Source organism: Suncus etruscus, chromosome 3, assembly GCF_024139225.1.
Source record: "Suncus etruscus isolate mSunEtr1 chromosome 3, mSunEtr1.pri.cur, whole genome shotgun sequence".
Taxonomy (NCBI): Eukaryota; Metazoa; Chordata; class Mammalia; order Eulipotyphla; family Soricidae; genus Suncus; species Suncus etruscus.
In genome coordinates, this window is record NC_064850.1 from 88,009,790 (window position 1) to 88,029,712 (window position 19,923).

The 19,923-nt window shown below is 45.5% G+C and overlaps 1 protein-coding gene across 3 annotated transcripts in view; it reads left to right on the plus strand.

Annotated features, from left to right (window-relative positions):
• Positions 1-13,184, plus strand: part of SRGAP2 (SLIT-ROBO Rho GTPase activating protein 2) — a 335,545-nt gene extending 322,361 nt beyond the window's left edge. For 2 of the 3 annotated variants that reach the window (XM_049770931.1, XM_049770932.1), the window contains exons 19-22: positions 2,314-2,494; positions 4,450-4,596; positions 8,131-8,449; positions 10,881-13,184. In XM_049770931.1, the coding sequence (XP_049626888.1) occupies positions 2,314-2,494; positions 4,450-4,596; positions 8,131-8,449; positions 10,881-11,261 (1,028 nt within the window). In that variant the 3' untranslated portion in view covers positions 11,262-13,184. Of the gene's footprint in view, positions 1-2,313; positions 2,495-4,449; positions 4,597-8,130; positions 8,450-9,217; positions 9,308-10,880 lie in introns of those variants that run through there. The other variant, XM_049770933.1, reaches the window with a different exon arrangement.
• The last annotated feature ends 6,739 nt before the right edge of the window (positions 13,185-19,923 follow it).

Below are 19,923 nucleotides of genomic sequence, written 5' to 3' on the forward strand. Positions count from 1 at the left end.
CCCCATACCCATGTCCCAACTTCTTATCCTGGCCATCTCTACAGTGTGATGTGTGTCCCTGTCACAGTCCATCCCAGGTAACTGGAGAGCAAATGCATTTAAAAACACTAAGATCAGGGCCTGAGCAGTGGTGCAAGGGGTAAGGCATCTGCCTTGCCCACGCTAGCCTAGGATGGACCACGGTTCAAGCACCCAGTATCCCATATGGTCTCCCAAGCCAGGAGTGATTTCTGAGCACACAGCCAGGAGTAACCCCTGAGTGTCACTGGGTGTGGCCCAAAAATAAATAAATAAATAAATAAATAAATAAATAAATAAATAAATAAATACACTAAGATTGTTATATATACAACAGCTAGGGCTAAGAACCCAACAGAAGCAAGATAGAGGAGTGAAAAGTAGGCTTCGGACCCTGTGTTTTATGATGCCAACTGGAAACACTGACCCAATTCTGGGTACAGATGGGCAAAGGCCACACAGCCTACTACCACCTGCATCAAGAGATGGAGTGCACAGCTGTCATCCACCAGTCCTGAGGACCATGCCTGTGATTAACATACCAATGATTTCCCCTCTTTCATATAGTTCCACTCCTCCATGTATGAATCACTTGGACTCTACAAGTCTCAGCAGCTGACAAAGAGCCTCAGAATATTCTGGCACAAGAAATGGCACAGTTTGCAATGCTTTTCCTGCTTCCTGCCTTGCTGTGAATTCTGTAATTCTAAGCTGACTCTTAACAGAGAAACAAAAATTAGGCCTGCTTATTTATATCCCAATACGAGTTGGATTAATGTAATAATTTGCCATAGTATGGGAAGGGAGCAAGTGAACCAGGGAAATTCTTATTTAACTAGAACCTACTATATGCCCAGCACTGAAAAATCCCTTATGCCATAAGCCCTTGTAAAATCAATACAGCCTCTTATTTTTTTTTTTGTAAATAATTTTTATTGTGACCAACATGAATTACAAGTATTTCACAGTAATATTTGTGGTACATAGTGGCATTGAATCAGGGGTATCCCACCACCAGTGTTATCTTCCCTCCACCCCAGTTCCCAGCATCTCTCTTCTTTGCCCTCCAGACTGCTAGGGCAACTGGTCCCCTCTGTGTATAACCTGTTGAAGGTTGACAGCCTCTATTTTATAGTGAGAAGAGTGGGCAAGAAGGGTCAGTAGTATAGTCGGGACCGTACCTAACTAAGACTGGAATATTTAGGTAGGCCTTTTCTGCATCCTATAGCAAAGAGTCAAGCCCTGCTCCTCTTGCCTCCCAACCCTGCTCCTCCTGCTTACCAATCCTACTGTCCCCATGTGGTCTTACTCTTAAGCAGCCTTTCTGTCAACTACTCAATATATCTATCTTTAACTTCAGGATCCAGGGTTCTCAAGTTTTCTTTTTCCTCTCTGACCTCTGCCTGCAGGCAAGTACAGCAAGTACCTCATCTGTGTTAACTCTCCAGTCCCCAAACACATTGTTTTTATAACCTTTCAGTTTTTCAGATCACATCTCTGCACATTTTTCTATATATTATCCACAAAATATATTTCCATATTTTGCTCTCTGGCCAGTTTATTGGGCAAGTTATTTTTTCTTTATAGAGACTTATATCTGCTTAGGGACATGGATAACATCGATTATTTAAAGTACAGAATAAGACTAGCCTATAGTTAATAAAAATTATTTTCTAACCTAAAAAGACATAACACTTGCATTCAGTATAGAAAGTTTATTAACAACTTGCCAAAGCACTAAAGAAGTGTCTATGGGAAGCTGGGATGATTTTAATTTTCCTTCGGTGTGTTTTATCAGGTAGATAAGAGAGAAAGGAAGGGCCCGTGAGAGAGCTAGAAGTCAGGGACATATCTTTTGCATGCACCAGGACACAAATTCAAAGCCTGGTATGTAGATGCTCTGGCCCCAGCACTACCAGAAGTGACTCTGGAAGTCCCTGCCAATGCCAGAGTAACCCTGGTTGTCCCCAACAATTAGTGCCCTGGTACTGAACCATCAGAACCAGTTCGCCAAGTATCACCAGGAGTGACCACTTGATCTCAGCTTGGGAGCTCCTCTTCCCAAAATAAAGAAGCAGAAAGAGATTCCTTGAAGAGGGACAGTGTGAGTAAAAGCCAGTATAGACTTCTGGGTGCTTGCAGTTGACGGAATTCTCCGCTTCACTCAGCCATGGCTGGTTTTTATATATGCTTTACCTCCCTGCCACATTAAGTGCAGTTAATTGGTCTTTTTCATCCATCTCCATGGGTCTATGGGTCTATATGACATGTTTCCTTCTTTTCTACCTGTCTCAGAGTGTGAACCCATCGAAGCCATTGCCAAGTTTGACTACGTGGGTCGAACAGCTCGAGAGCTATCCTTCAAGAAGGGGGCATCCCTACTGCTTTACCAGCGGGCTTCGGATGACTGGTGGGAAGGTCGACACAATGGCATTGACGGACTCATTCCCCATCAGTACATCGTGGTCCAAGACACGTATGTTGGCCTCCTACCCCTTTTTGTGTGCATGGCCCCATTGTTGGGTGGAGATCTTACTTCTGGAATCACTGGAAAATGGGGGAGAACAGCTTCACTGGGCACCAAAATAGTCCTGCCATCATACATTGTGAACACCTATAGACTCAGAGAATAATTTCTAATGTTCCACTTTCTGCTCCCTGTAAATCACTCCCCCCATCTCAGGCATTTTAGTAACTTAGCAGCTAGTGTTCACTAAGACTTACCACTTATGAGTAGTAAGGACAGCTTATTATTTGACATTTTTCTTCTGAAAAGATCGGGTTGGGAACATAATTTTAATTCATATATATACACATATAATCCTCTCCTCTATTAATATATACATATATATTTAGTTTGGGGCCACACTTGGTGCTCAGGGGTTACTCCTGGCAATGCTAGGGGAAACATATGAGATACCAGGAATCAAACCTGGGCTGACCATATGCAAGGCAAACTCCCTACCTGCAAAACTATTGTTCTGCCCTGAATTTTTTTGTTTTGGGGGACCACACCATGCAGTACTTAGGACTTACTCCTGACTCTGCACTTAAGGGTCACTCCTGGTGGGCTCAGGAGACCATAAGTGATGCTGGGGATCGAATCCTAATTGGCTACATACAAGGCAAGCACCCTGTCTGCTGTTTTATCTCCCAATACTCTCCACTTTTTTAACAGTTACACTCACCTCATCCTGTTAGGTTCTCTGATGTCACTTTTCCACTTGCAAATAAAAAAGATAAATTTCTTTTCTGGGAAAAATCTAGTTTAAGCACGTAAATAATCCAGATGAGATTGATTTGAGGAAAGATAGGGAGAGAATGGAAAGTATGTGGGGAAATAGAGACTGCGTTCTTGTCCTAAAAAGTCTCCATCAAATGGACATTTCTTTGAAGAAATATCTCCTGAGTGGGAAGGCAGCCCCGACCCTCCAGCCTTCTAATCAGTCTCCTGCCTCTACTCATGGCTTCCCCCACCCCATGGATGCACGATGCTCAGTATTTTTAGTCCTTACCTTAAAATTATTATTATTATTATTATTATTATTATTATTATTATTTTGTTGGGACCATACCCAGCGACGCTCAGGAATTATTCCTAGGTCTGCGCTTAGAAATAACTCCTGGCAGACTTGGGAACCATGTGGGATGCCAGGGGTTGAACCAGGACCGGTCCCCAGTCGCCAAATGTAAGGCAAATGCCTGTGCTATTGCTACAGCTCCCCTTAATATTATTTTTTAAGCTTAATTTCCAGAATGAGCCCGCACCCTGACTTGTTCTAGGTTGAAATCTTCCCTTTGTCAATAACATCAAACTCAGTGGTATGTGGACATGAGTGTCCCAAACTTAACATTATGGCTTCACTACAGGATAAGAGAGAGAAAGTGAATTTGGGGGGAAGGAGAGGGTTTTTTTGTTGTTGTTGTCAGTAGCTAGGGGATCTGGAAAGCATAGAGCCCAGAGACCCATCAGATATTCTAAGCAGGACTCCATGCACTACTGACATAGTACGGGGTGCCTTGCCCCTATTCAGCCTCTCCAGGGCCTCCTCAGACATGTTTTTTATCAGGGAGTCTCAGGACCTCAGCATATAAAAGGCAATCTGGACTGGTCCCTCACCCAGGAGAAGCCCTGAGAAGGCAATGTGGTGCCTCAAATCCAGGTATCTCCCTTAACCCAACTTTACAGAGGAGCAGAGTCCTACAGAATTAACAGGAGTATTTTTATTTAAACAACCCTCCAAAGTCCTTTAGTGATCTTGCCTCTGCTCCTGAGACTGGCCCCTCCAGCTGTGGTTGCTGCAGAACAACATAGGGTCACTGTGTGTGTGTGTGTGTGTCTGTCTGTCTGTCTGTCAGGAGGCCATCTTACCAATTTTAACTGCTTTTTGTGATATTGTCTTCCCTCTGTGCCTGTTCTTTCTCTCCCAGCGAGGATGGTGTCATGGAGAGGTCCAGCCCCAAGTCTGAAATTGAGGTTATTTCTGAGCCACCTGAAGAAAAGGTGACAGCCAGAGCGGGGGCCAGCTGTCCCAGTGGGGGGCATGTAGCTGATATTTATCTTGCAAACATCAACAAGTAAGCTCTGCTTTCATTTTCTGCTCCCTGACCTGCAGGCCCCAGCCTCAACCTCTGCCTAACCCCCTTCATTCCTGTGTTGCTCGAGGCCTCCCTCAGGCCTCCCTTATGTTTGCATGAATGTGCTCGTTGCTGCTGCCTGGGGCAGGGCTGAGGAGCTTCCACGGGCCTCGAGGCAGGTCCTGCCTCAGCTCATGATACCGCTCTGTAGAGGGCGCCCCACTGCGATCCACGGCGTCTGTCAGCACAAACCTCCCTGTTTGGCCTGCTGCTAAAACTTTGGCCAAAGCTTTGGCCACTTTATGCAACTTGGATTTGTACTGTTTCTCAAAGGTGCCTTCTCTTTTCACCTCTTTCGCAAATAATAGTCTTGATGTCTTCCATGGCCCCCATCTGTCCAAAGACTCGGTCTTGTGTGTCTTCCACTAGACTCATGTTCCCCTGATGGGTCAAGTTGGATTATGGCATTTCTGTTTCTCTCCACTCTTCCATCCACACCCTTGGAGGGGGTGACCACTCGGCCCCCAGGAAAGCTGAGCCCTTCATTCATTGCCTAACCCCAATTCCTTTTTCTTCTGCCTTTTCATATCAGTAGAAATAACTTTCCATTTTCCCATTGCTTTAGCCCTGTGTATTTTTCTTCCTATTAGCTCCTTTGCAGATTCCCTACTCCTGTCCAGCAGGCTCTTAACTCTGCCCCCCGCCCTCCCAGCTTACACTGTGGCTGTTAGCAACCTCCTGGGGTTTTAACTCCACCAACACCCGATCTGGCTGTCTGAAGGGATTCCACGCTGTGTGCTGCTGCCTCCCCTAGAGACATTCAGGTTATTGGAGAACTAATCTCATCTCAAGGGGCCAGACACCAAGTCCCAAAGCCTGCAGACCTCTTTCCGCCAGACCCTGAACCTGGCCCCATGCCAGCGGGATGACAAGCCCCAGGGCGCTCCTGATGACTATGGATTGGAGATGATGTACAGTTTTTATTCCCCTCTGGCTTTGGAGGAATGAAATGATTTGCACATTGAAAACATGTTAACTGTAGCCTCTGGACACTGAAACTGGAAGGAGAATAAAAGATGCTTGTTGTTTTCAAACTGCACCAGGTGGCCGGATCTCTTGGCTTTCTTCCAACCAGACCATAGCAGGGGGCGTGGCTGGGGCACGTGACTCTTTCCATCTCTTTCACCCTCTGGTTTGTAAAGTAGCTTATTCAGCTCACTTAGCATAACTATAATTTCAGTCAGACTAGTAAAAAAAAAAAGACAGGATTTCATTTCTTTCCCTCCAGCAGATTGCCCAGCTGGGAAGGCAAGCTGTCAAAAAGAGTAACTGTGGGCTAATCACACTTTTTCCTTATTTACAAGTCTATGTTAATTATATGCCTATAATCATAAGGTCATAGACCTGTCATTAACCAAGAAACCAAGGCAGAGTTGGTGGAGGGAGAGTACAATAATTAGTTAGGTATATATTTGTATGACGACTTGTAGCTGAAATAGCCAAAAGATGAATATCTGGTAGAGTGAAGGTGAACTTGACCTTCCCTTGAACTCCATGTTTGATGGTATCAGGATGGGCTTCTTGAAGGACATGGTCTGTCTCCCCAGCAGTAGCAGTCAGTGGGTGAACTGCAACCCACATGTCTTACCCTTAGGAATGATACACCATCCAGAGTCACCCCCGTTCTCCCAAGCTCCTTCACTTTTCTAAGTACCCTGAGTTCTTTTACCCCGGATTTCCAACATTTGCTGGCTCTTACCTGGTCAACCCCTCCTCTTTAGGGAAATCTTTCTGACACCCTGAGTTCTTCAGAACTTTTGAGGTATGGGCCCTTATATTGTATTCTTGAAGTAGTTTGAGTCAGCCTCAGGATTCAAGCTATATTTAGGTCTCCGTTGCTGAGCTCCTTAGAACCAGGAACTCTCTTCCTCCCTTTGTATCCCCAGGCCTCCCCAACCACCTGGCACACATCAGCCACTTCATAAATCTGCCTCCTCAGCAGGTTTAGCTTGTGTGTCAGCCATCCTCAGGTGGAAAAGGGCAAGCAGCAAGGCATTATTAAGTAAGGTTTTAATGAGTTTTAGCTTATTTCCATACCTTCACTGAACACCTAATGTTGTGCCAATCACTCATGCTAAGAGCATTTAAAAGATATGTAATATGGTCACTGTTCTCAGAGCTTAGTCAGACATGGCAAATGCTATATAAACAGATAACTAAGAGGCAACTATGAAGGGGCTGAAGAAGGAGTGATTAACTCTGCCTGCCATTGGCATTCCAGGCAGACTTTGGAAAGGAAATCAGTTTAGGTGGACCCTCTTAAGACTCTGAGAACAAAAAAGGGGGGCCACAGCAGTAGGGCATTTGCCTTGCACACAGAAGAACAGTGGTTCGAATCCTGGCATCCTGTATGGTCCCTCAAGCCAGCCAGGGGCAATTTCTGAGCGTAGAGCCAGGAGTAGCCCCAGAGCACTGTTGGGTGTGACCCAAAAACCAAAAAGAAAAAAAAAAAAAAAGAACTCTGAGAACATCCTCTATACACTAGAGAACGGCTGACACCAAGAAGTAGGAGAGATTAATGGAGTGTCTGCTATGTGACAAGTCCCAGACCAGGTCAGGAGATAGAGATGAGGAAGATCCACCAGTGATCAGAATCAGGAATGGCTTGGAACTCTGACACACACTCAGGTTTCTTTCCTCAGAGGTCTACTTTCTTTTCTTAAATCCTCACCTCTCACCTCAGCCCCAGATGTCCTCAGTAGTCAAGAACTTTCCCACTTCCATCCCATCCCATAATTTTTACTGCTTCTTATATTAAATCCTTGAGCATCTAGTTTGAAGAGAAAATCAAGCTATACAGCAGCATGAAATGCCCAAAGAAGTAGGACTCTGCCAACCCTTTCGTAAGAGGCCTTAAAGAACTGAAACAGATTCACTTGGAGCCAGGGCTCAAACCAGTGCTGGTGACTTAGGGTTTTGTAGATGTATTTCCACCCTAAGAAAATGCACAACTCTGTAGCATCACAGCCTTTTGAAAACTGTTCTGTTCCATGTCTGCAGAACAAGCAACAACAGCCTCTTGCCAGAGCCCAAAATGATTACAGTCTTGTAACTGGACTGAGAAACATGCTAAAATTCAGAAAATTCAACTCCTCTTCCCAGCAATAACCTACCTCCTTGGTGATGGTGAGAATTCTTCTCTTACCTGCGTCCTTAGGTTTCTGTTCAAAAGCAGGTAATGGAATGGGCCTTTCCACAAACCTGTCTCCTGTTAGAAACTTTCACTTAATCAGCATTTTTCCTGACAGCACCTTGCATCTTGAGAACACAAAGCCCAGGACCACCAAGTAAGTATGCATTTCTCCTTTGCCCAGCTTGGGGGTGGCCGGGAAACAGACAGAAGGGAAACTGAGGAGAGGACATCCTCTCCTTCCAGAAGTCCCTGGGTACCATCATCTGCCCCTCTCACTTGTCCAAGCTTCATCATAGCTCAGGACTCCCTGGTCACATTGCCCTTTTTGTTTGCAATTGAAGGCAAAGAAAGCGACCAGAATCAGGGAGCATCCGGAAAACATTTCGGAGTGACAGCCATGGGCTGAGCAGTTCCCTGTCTGACTCTGCCTCCCCGGGGCCTAGCTGCCGTCCATCTTCCCAGCCCATCATGAGCCAGAGTCTCCCCAAGGAAGGGCCAGATAAGTGTTCCATCAGTGGGCATGGGAGTCTCAACTCCATCAGCCGCCACTCATCCCTGAAGAATCGGCTTGACAGTCCCCAGATCCGGAAGACAGTAACAGCAGGAAGGTCAAAAAGCTTCAATAATCACCGACCTGTGGACCCTGAGGTCATTGCACAGGTAACTAAGAGCTGAACAAAGAGCTGCCATGAGTCTACACTAGCCACCACTGCTTTTGGTAACTCAAATTAGCTATGAAACAGAATAGTGCTCTGTACTGCATATACTGAGTTTAGGGACTGTTGGAACTGTTAAAGCTTTCCAAGAAACTTGCTTACCCCTTTTCCCCAAGAACTTGAAGCCAGAATGAAATAATTTAGGAATCCTAAGCCGAATAGTTAGTACAGTGGGAAGGTGTTTGCCTTCCACGAGGCCAACCTGGATTCAATTCCCATATAGCATTACATATGGTTCCTTGATCCCTACCAAGAATATAAAGCCAGGAGTAAACCCTGAGCACTTCTGGTGTGACCCATAAACAAAACAATAACAACAACAAACTAGGTTTTCTGCTCATATATGGGCTATTTTGCAAAGCAGTTGTAATTTTCAGAGCCAGATTGATAGGGTTCTTTAAATCAAAGTTTCTAGATCTTGAAGCACTAGTAGATAAGTGAAAACTGCTCACATTTTGAGGTTTGAATGGCCTAGTTGTATTTCTGTAGCACTTTGAACATTTCATGGGACTCTCCTCTGTACCCTAGTGGTAGGCATGTGAGCTATCAGCAAATCTGCTTCTGGTTTTAAAGGCCTTCAAAGGCCCCTTGGGTACCAACAGCAAGGGCTCCCACCTATCTCCAGGATCAGTGATGACAAGCTTGCTGTTTATAGCATGTTCCTTCAATATATGACCACACTAATGCATCTCTGTTTTTCATGGAATATTAGCGATCCAATTCCACCTCTAAAAATCCAGCTACCAGGGCCAATTCAAGCAGCTCCCTCGACGTCTCCCAACTCTAACTTTCATTAGACCAGGTATGAATAAGGGCCTGCTTTTGTCTCAATTTAGTTGAGATTTCCCTTCACCCCACCTTCAGGGGCTAGAAGAGGCTGGGCATGCTAGTTTAACTATAATGCCCTGTGGAGGACTGTCTAGCTGACAAAGCTCAGTATTAAGCTGTGGTCTGCACTATATTGCTTTATTGACCCTTTTCTATGCTTCGCTTTACACTCTTGGCTGCAGTCTGCCTTATGCCATGTGTGTCCCAATTCTCTCTTCCACCAGGTATGCATAGAAATGTCAGAAAAGGTACATAGCCAGCCCAGGCTCTGGCTGCAGGGTGGGAAGAGAAGAAATATGAGACTCACCCTGGGCACTTTAAAAGATTTGAGATCATAAAGATGGGTGAAATTCAGTCGTGGACACCAGGACGAATGGATCATCTTGTAGGACTGCTTTAACCAGGGACCTTTGCTTAGAACCCACTATCTTTTAATTTTAATGTTAGCCTAGTCCTTGGAGCATCGGGTGGTGATTAAGTGATGTCAGACACAAGTATAGGATGAGGGAAAGGGAGCTGAGAAGCAGCTGGCTGCATAAAATTACAATTTCCTTGGTTCTGCCTTAAGCCCCCAACCTAGGGCTTTTTAAGAGTATTCCACTATCACTTCAGATGGCAACTCGCCCATGTAGGCTCTGGCTCCCCCTGCTGGTCATTTTTTGGTCCCCTAATTGTGATGGATGGAAGAAAATGACTATAGTATTAGGCATTTAGGTGGGATGGGATAGGAGTAGAGCCTTGAGGAGTTCTGATGAATCTTTAGGCTAGAGCTTTGAACATTTCTCTATCCTTGAAGAGGAAGAACAGCAATCGTTAATGTCTTCCAGTTAAAAAATTATATTATTGGGGCCAGAGCAATAGCATAGCTGTAGGGTGAATTGCACACGGCTGACCCAGGACAAACCTGGGTTCGATCCTTGATGTCCCATATGGTCCCCCAATCCAGGAGAAATTCCTGAGCGCATAGCCAGGACATCATCAGATGTGGCCCCCCAAAAAAACAAAAAATATTATTATATCAAACTTACTATATCAAGCATACATTGATGTTGGAGCAATAGTACATCAAATAAGTAGGGTGTTTGTCTTGCATACTTCTGGCCTGGGTTTGATCCCCAGCACCCCATATGACCCCATCCCGAACCCACCAAGTATGATCTCTGAGCTCAGTAGTAATCCTTGAGCATGCTGGTATGGCAATGAAACAAAAGTAGAGAAAATGGATGTGCTGACCAAACTAACTCCTGGCCACTCTTGGGTTGTCCACTTTTACCTTTACGGGGTTCTGTGTCATTTGTCCATAAACTATTCAATGAATATATGTAAAATCTTTTTGAAAAGAGTTTTAATTACTGTTTTCTAGGAGAAAAATCTCATAATGAAAACTATTTTACCCCCACATTCTGAATATTTATCTGTTCAGGGATTTGAGCCATATGAAATAATCTGGGCCTCTCTCGTGTTAGTTCTCACAAATTGGCCTATGTAGTAAAACACTATTGGAGACTTCTCCCATGTTTACCTCCTCTCCTTTTCCCTGTTTGCAGGATATTGAGGCAACTATGAACTCTGCCTTGAATGAGCTGCGGGAGCTAGAGCGGCAGAGCAATGTTAAGCACACTCCTGATGTGGTTCTGGACACTTTGGAGCCCCTCAAAACCTCCCCTGTGGTGGCTCCCACCTCAGAGCCTTCCAGCCCCCTGCACACCCAGCTTCTCAAGGACCCCGAGCCCTTCCAGCGAAGTGCCAGTACTGCTGGGGACATCGCCTGCGCCTTCCGGCCTGTTAAGTCTGTCAAGATGGCTGCTCCAATGAAGCCACCAGCCACACGACCCAAGCCCACTGTCTTCCCCAAAACAAATGCCACTAGTCCTGGTGTCAGCTCATCAGCTTCCCCACAGTCTTCCGACAAATCTTGTACTGTCTGAGAGATATATAATTTAATTGTTCTAAGCAAGGAGACTGAAGGGACTGACTGTTATTAAAAATTTCCTATTTAACTAGGTTGGGGGCTTCAGTTGAAAGTTAGATTCTCAGTTGTCCTTGCCTTCTTCTGTCACCCAAAATCTTGAGAATGAAACCCTTGTTATTTCCCTGCCTTGCCCTTCCCAGTGTCTTTTTGCCCCCCCCCCCCCACCATCTTATCCCAGCCCACTACATTACATACTCTTCCTAGGTTAGCCAGAGATAGCTTTTTCATTATCAAGTCACTGTGAAATCTGGCAAGGCAAGCCTTTGGGAGATGGGCCCAGTCTCAATCCCCTCAGACACAAGGGGCTGCCTAACCAGATAGTTAGCTACTGACACCAAGCTCCCAGTGGCACCTTTTTTTGGGTACTGATTGTAGAGAATAATAGACCGACCATTCTTTGCTTTACCTACACACACATATACATATATGGATTTTTCTCATCTCTGGCCTGGTCTTAGACCAATCATTTTGTAAGTTATTGTGGCAATTCAGACAGGAGCCACCAGAGGTCTCTGTTTCCATTCTAAACCTTGTTCAGACTTGGCCAGAAAATCTAGCCTTTGATATCTTTCCAATACATGAAATTTAGCAGGATGAGACTCATTCTACAATCTTTGGGGACTGGGAGCTTACTTTCTGTCTTCTTTATATTGGTATGAATTGGTCACTAGTGTTTGCTTTGGCTCTCCTCCGTCCTCTAGAACTACAACCCAATCTAGTTTTTCTGAATGTATAGGCACTTCTAGGATTCCTATCTTTGTACCCGATAGATCATTTTCCATTGAAGACATTTTCCGGTATAAGGTCATTTTGTAGTTCATTCCTTTAGGATAAAGAATCATACGAGAGTTGTATTTATGGCAGGTTTGGAAAAGGCAAAAAAAAAAAAAATGGGTCCTTTCTCTCCCACTTTTTGTGTGCACTTAAGACAGCATCAAAATTGTTAGCAAATGAAAACACCTGAAGCCCATTTGTTCTTCTACAAGGACTCTGCTGGGACCAGTGGGGGCTCAGAGAACACTAGTTAAATTAGAGGTTTCCAGATATCTTTGGCCTACTGCCCCTTTTCAGGAAAAAAATAAATTACTCAGTAACACTCCCCTGGAAACCTACCTTCAGTGAACAAGTAGAAAGCCCCCCACAACTGTAGTAGAGGTGACTACCAACCTTCATGGATTGTGCCAGCACCCACAGGGAACAGTATTGCCCACACTGGAAAACACTGAGTTGTAGTAGAGAAAGACACTGCACTTTAAAAACCAGTTATCCTGGGCTAGAGCAATAGTGGATAGTGGATAAGGTGCTTACACGTGACCAACCTGGATTTAATCCATGGCATACTATATGATCCTCTGAGCCCTCCAGGAGTGAACCCTGAGTGCAGAACTAAGAATAAGCCCTAGACACCACCAGGTGTGTGTTCGCTCAAGAAAAATTGGTTTTCCTTTATTCAAACAAGGACAACTAAGGAAACTTGGGCCCCAAAGGCTCAGAAATCTCCTAAAGCTGGAATTTGGAGAAAATTTAAATTGCGTGCTAATTTTTTTTTCCTCCCCCTCAAAGAGCAAAAATGTATTCTGATCTCCAAATTTGATTCCATCTCCGAGGAGCACCACAGCGTGAACAGTATCTGAAGTCCACGGGTAATAAAGCAGTTTTGAGTTAAAGTCGAAACTCATTATTTGTCCTAGTTTGCTGGCTTAAAAGCTACCCTTTTTGCCTCCTTATTTTGTACTACTAAAAAGAGATGGTGAGTTGCTATTCAAATAGGAAAATGTGGATTTTCTTTAGCATAGTAGATCCTTTATGAACCAATATTTTGAAGTCATCAGTTGGTTCAATGAAAAATGGTAAAGTTTTTCTTTCTACATGGAGAAAAAGAGGAGCTTTGTGGGAACTCACTTTTACTCTGCAGCCCCAGGTAAATCATTCCAAGAGCAAAAAGGGAGAAAGAAGAATCCTTTATCCAGGAGTCCAAGTTGACCCACTGTCCTCTGCCATCCTGGCCTTTGTTTCTCTGTTAACAACCTGTCTTCTCTTTTGCCTGAACTCACAAATCCCTAAGCTAAAGGGACTTACACACCTAGTGTCTGTCCTTGCAGCAAATGAATGCTCACCATTTTCTTACATTCCTTTTGATCCAATGGATCAGAATTGGTGCCCATCCTGCCCTTTTCCCTCTCTCTTCAGCTTGAGAGAGTAAAAAGCCTAGTTTCCTAATGACAGAACTTGGGGGCTGTTCAACAATGGTTCCTGCCTGTTTTCTCTTTCAGCCCTATACACGACTTGTATTCTGTACCCCTCATTGGTCAGTGTCAACCCACTGATTCACATCAGGAATTGGTCAATGTGTCCGTGAGCAGTTACTCACTACCCCCACCTCTGGGAGCCAAAAAGTCTTCCCTCTCTGGTGCTCCTGTGTGAGAGAGTCTTGCCAAGGGGACTGGTAGCCAAAAGAAGAGCATCCTTAGCAGAGCTCTTTGTTGTCAACTGGAATTGAGTTTGCACACTGATGTTTACACCAGAAAGCAAAAAAGTAGCTGGCCACCCTGGCCTGAGAGATTGATCTTCAGATATGATTGCCAAAATCTGTATGATGCTTCAAAGGCCCACTCTGCCTCTTGAGTAATAATCCTTTTACTGATGTGGACTCTGATGTCTTTGGAGAATGAAGGTGGGTAGGCTACCAGCATCTCCATTGGAAGATAAGTAAGAGTTTGCAGCCCAAAGCTTGTAAACTGGAAACACTGGTCTGGCCTTGGCCAGCCTCCTCAGGGTCCCCTGGTTTCTCCCCAAGGAGCCAAGGAGAGCTTCAGAAGCAGGAGGAGCAGACTGTTGGAAGGGCTGGTGTCTGTATACTTCACCTTCAAAAGAGAAGCTAGATCTTCCAGGGAATGCAAAGTTGTGGCGTCTGACTATGTCACATTTGTGTAAAATGGTATATTCTTTAAAATAGTGTTGATAACTGGAATATTATATGTATGCTTGGAGATGCTTTGTGTGGACCTTTGACTGTCACTCAACAGATGTTGGATTGGGGAAAATCCGAAGCACAAATTCAAAATAAAATGCGTTTTTAGGTTTCAATGTTCTGGTTAATACCCCTTCCCTGTTGCACTTCCAGGCATCTCCAGTCAAGGCCAGCAGCCCAGGAAATATTTTTATTTTCCATGTCAGCCCTGGCAACTGAAACGGCTATAAAGTAACCTCCCTCCCCTGCAAGGTCTAATGATAAGGCTGTTTGACTGTGGGTTTTCCCCCAGTGTCTTTACCTTTGGTGGAAAGTTTTCCAGCACACTATTGGGCATTCTACGTCAGGACTATTTCCTCCACAGAATTCATCTCCCTGCTTTCAACAAAACCATTTTCATTTTCTTGGCTTTTTGTTTTGTTTGAGGACCATATTCAGCTTGCTCAGGACTTTACTCCCTAGTTCTGCACTCAGTGATCACTCCTGGAAAGCTTAAAGAACCATGTGGGTTCCAGGGGGCCGAGCCCACTGTACTCTCTCCAGCCTTCATTTTTACCTATGATCAGATATTCTCACCTGAAGGATTGGGACCTAGAAAGTTACTTGGAATCTTTGCTGTCCAAAACCAAATGTGACCAGAGGTCTTAATTTCTTGTGCAACCTAAGCCCAGAATTAACTTGTTTTTGATAGGCTCCTGCCTTTGAGAGTAAAATTGATGGATATGCTTGTGTTTGGGTAAGGATGAAAACAAAAGGGCCCAGAGAGAGCACAGCGGCATTTGCCTTGCAAGCAGCCGATCCAGGACCAAAGGTGGTTGGTTCAAATCCCGGTGTCCCATATGGTCCCCTGTGCCTGTCAGGAGCTATTTCTGAGCAGACAGCCAGGAGTAACCCCTGAGCATCGCCGGGTGTGGCCCAAAAACAAAACAAAAAAAAAGGATGAAAACAAAAACTTTGTCTTTCCTCTACTTTTCCTCTAGTTCAAGGATGAAACCTAAAATGCAGCCAGCATCACCATAGTAACCATACTAAGGCTACTTTCCGGAGCCATGAGTAGGCTAAATCCCCTAAAGGGAGTGCCCAGTGTTCATGGCAATAATTGAACTTATGTACCTGGCTCTTGATCACACACACCTGATGAAATTGGCCATCATTTGTTACTGATTTTGGGATTGGGATGGAGGTGGTGGTGGTGGGTTTATATGGAATACTGGGGTTCAAACCCTGGTCGGCATATGTAACACCCTGCCTGCTATACTATCACTTCAGCAGCTGATTTCTTTTTTCTAGCTTGCCAATTGGACCTTCCGATCTATAATCCTTTTCTCTCTCAGTTTACAATAGAGAACTTCGCTTGCTGGTCAAAACTGAGACTCTTTCACCACTCTGTTCTATGAAGTCATCACTCCTCAAGGAGATGAACTCAGGGATGAAACTAGTTATTTAGCAGCAGTGTTGGGCCACACCCAGCCTACCTCTGACTCTGTACTCAGAGATCATTCTGAGAGATGCCAGGAATCAAACCAGAGTCAGCCACATACAGGACACCTTAAGCTCCATACTATCTCTCTGGTTTCTACAGCTAATTATTAAGCTGTGAACAAAGAAGTAAGCCTTTTCTTAGCTTGTGCTGTGGTGTTTTGTCGTAAGTTTGGGTTTTGTTATCTATTTTGGTCCTCTTAATTCAGTCTGCTGAGAGCTTAATGAAAACCAGTTATGAGGGCAATCAAGAACAGTCCCATTCCTCTGGATAGAAACCAAAAGCAGTAGATCCAGTGGCTATGAATGAGATTTATGCATGAATGAAAGATTACAAAATGGTCTTTCTGATTATACAGTCTAAGCATCTGCTGGTCTTTGAAGCTTCTGTGGACTCAGGAGTTAACAACCCTGGCATACTACATATTCTAAGACTTTGTAATTAATAATGAGCTTTTTAAGTTTTAGGGAGGACAGATAAATGAGATCCTCTGAAAATAAAAACAGAGCAGGGATTAGGCCAGAAGGGTCATTGCAGGGGCTAGGAACAAGAACATTAGCAAACTGACAAACAGGTTGGAGATTTAAGAGAAGGCCCTCTTTCCAACTATATTAAGATTCCCAGCAAGTATAATGTGGAGGGGAGGTCACAATAATTAGAAATTTAACTGTCAAGGAACCCATGAAGAATTAGGTGAAGAATAGGCAGGCGGCTGGAAGAACTCAGGGTCATGGACACCTTGTATAGGAAGGAATTCAACAAGAAAGGAGGCCAGGTGGGGTAAGTAGTCTGTATAGCTGGTGCCTATACACAAGCCCTTTATAGAAGAAAGGTTAGTCAGTTGGGCAGCAAATTTGGTAATTCATTCAAAGGGCTTTCTAGAGGAATAAAGGAGACAAATTCCATGTCTTTTCTTTGTATTTGTTTTTAATGAGTAATTTTGTAGATTTACTTAAAAATGTGACTTTTTTTTTTTTTTGGTTTTTCAGGCCACACCCGTTTGATGCTCAGCGGTTACTCCTGGTTAAGCACTCAGAAATTGCCCCTGGCTTGGGGGGGGGGACCATATGGGACGCCGGGAACCGCTGTCCTTCCTTGGCTAGCGCTTGCAAGGCAGACACCTTACCTCTAGCACCACCTCGCCAGCCCCGTGACTACTTTTTAATGTTACCAACCCTGTTGGTGGTGGTACAGTGATGAGGGGATGATCCCACATGTGGCCACAGTGCTCAGAGAGGTTAGCACTCTTCTGGTTGTGTACCTCACTCACCAGGGCTCTTTGTATACTTGTAGGTTGAGACCTACCACGTGGGCTGCAATGCTCACCAGGAGCACAACAGTGCTCATACCTGTATGCCTCTTCCTGATCAAGATGCTCACATCTTTTAAGCTGCTGTACTCCTTGGTTGCAGAATGACCAGAAATATGAGACACCAAGGATCTTGAGACTTAGCAGGCTTGGAACAAGATCACACATTCAGGTGTGTTAAAGTTATGCCTGCAAGGCAGGGGGCGCTCTAGGCCTGGGCTGTAGTTTTGTAAAAGGACATCATTGAGCTAAAGGGCTTCATTTAGCTTTGTAAAGGAGCATCATTGAACTAAAGGGCTTCTCAGTATGATGGGAAGAAGAAGCCTGCACTAGCGGGTGTGTTCAAGAGCACAAACAAGAGTTGACAAGGTCAGAAGATGCTTTCTAGGGGAAGTTTGAGTTCTTTAGCTCATGAGAGTGAGAAAAATGAAGGGAATACCGTATTTATTCGAGTATACGTGCACCCATGTATAACGCGCACCCCTAATTTTCAATTAAAAATTGGTATAAATCTTGTTTCACACCAAGCATTGTAATTGACAAAAAAAAAAAAAACATTGTTGAACACATGTGGCCATGATAAAAATCATTTATTGACAACGTAAACTGGTATAAATACAATACCGAAATAAAATTACCGGTAACAATATTTATTTTAAATGCTTCCAAATCAGATTCATCATCAGATACACTAAAGAGTTGTTCCCATTCTTCTCGAGTTAATTTTTCATCAGTGTTCCAGTGGGCAGGAACATCTGTTTCTCCAGTTTCTTTGCTTTCTTCTGAGTCTGAATTCCACAGCAGGTCTTCTTCTGTGCCGTCCATTTGATTGCTGATGCCTGTCTTCAAAAACTCTTGATGATCATTTCTTTTGGTCTGTCTTCCCATGATGTTTTAACCCAGGATGTCACGAGAGATAGGCCAGGTTTCTTGAGTTTTTTTTTTTTTCTTTGCCCTTGCATATAGTTCCCGGCTGCAGCCTGGAAAAGACTTTGTGTACACTCACAATTCACCTGCACCCTCATTGGACCGGCCGCCATTGCCACCCCACCCCAGCCCTCGTTTATAATGCGCACCCAAACTTTGATTTCTTTTTTTGGTAGAAAATGTTGAGCATTATACTCGAATAAATACAGTACCTTGTTTTGGAGGGGACTTGGGGGTTTATTTATGGGGGCTACACTTAACTATGCTCAGGGATCACTTAGCATTGTTCGGGAGACCAAAGATGGTGTTGGTGACAAATCCAGCTCAGCCACATGCAAGGCAAGTGGCCTCCCCACTATACTATATTCAGGTGCAGTGTTGAAGCCAAGAATGAGTTTTTTTCCTGGTGCCTTCCTGCCTTCTATTGCTACTCAGCATCATCTGGGGAAAGTATGAGGCCTCTTTCAAAGTTCCTCTCCAAACCTGCCCTGCCCATGCTGCCCAGGAGGTCTGCTGCTCAAAACTATAGGCATTTTGAGACTATTCACAGGCTAGGTCAGGACCTCACAGATCTGTCCCCACATATGGCTCCTGCCACCTTCGCCTCTTACCCAGGCATTGCCCCATGTGCTGCTACTCCTGAAAGAACTCTTGTCATACATCTGGCACACGCAGAGCACTAATTAGGGCACTTCTTACCTCCAGCTCTTCTCCGGACCTAACTCTTCTCTGCAGCCAGCAGGAGGTGCACTACCAAGGGAAGTGGGGAGGAGATACTCGCCTTAATCAAGGGCTTTCTTCTCCCTACTCCCATCACTCAGGGAAGTGCCTGGAGATATTTAGGAGTGCCGGGTCCTCCTTGGAGCCCCTGAAGTGTCCAGTGAGGCAGTGATCACAGTGTTGTGGGTGATCTGTGAAGTGTGGAGTGAAGAAGGGAGCAACCAGCTGAAGTCTAGATCTCCTAGGATTTGCCACACTGCCCTCAACCCAGACCAATGGAGCAGGGATAGGCCCGTCTGATGAGTCCTCAGCACACAGCATTCAAGTAAGTACTGCACTGCACTCTGCACATCTGGCCTTGCTGGAGGTACTTGCAATGGAGATACTGAGGATCCAGGCAGGTCATTCGGAACTTCTGTGAGAAGAAAGGCAGGCTCATCCAGGAACACAGGAACACCCCCCATACACCCCACTGCAGCTAAACCGCCCTGCACACACACAACTGCCTTGCGTGCGTGCATACACGCACACATTTTGCAGGCTAAACTGCCTTGTTGACAGCCTTCGAGAAAAGCAAGGTTGAGTCCTCACACCAGGTGAGGACACCCCCCAACACACACACACACACACCCAACACACACACAGGAAGGTTGAGTCCTCACACCAGGTGAGGGGACACCCCCCCAACACCCAACACACACACACACCCTGCTGAGACACACACACACCCAACACCCAACACCCAACACACACACACACACACACACACACACACACACACACACACACACTGCTGAGACCAGGCGTTTGTAAGCATCGGCAGCTCCTTCCCCGGCAGAGGTGGCCCCGGAAAGTCCCCCCAATATTCTCTAGAAATCGGGGAGTTCCTGGCTTTAACCTTTTCTCATCCGCCCGGTCCAGGCCAAGTGAGACCCAGGAAGGCGAGGGTCCCTTGGCTGGGCTGGGCTGGCCGGGTGCTGGCCCCGCGTGGCCCGGCCACACCCCAGGCCGGCCCCAGGTGTCAGTGCCGCCTGTGCGAGGGGAGCGGCGGTTCCCCACGCTGGGCCCTCCTCCGGGCTAGCTCGCCCGCCTCGCCCGCGACGGCCCTTCGCCCACCGCCGCCCACCCTCCGGGGCCCGGTCTGCGGAGCCTGCGAGGGCGCGGGCGGGAAGGGCCGGAAGCGGCGGGAGCGGGCGGGCGAGGGCGGGGCG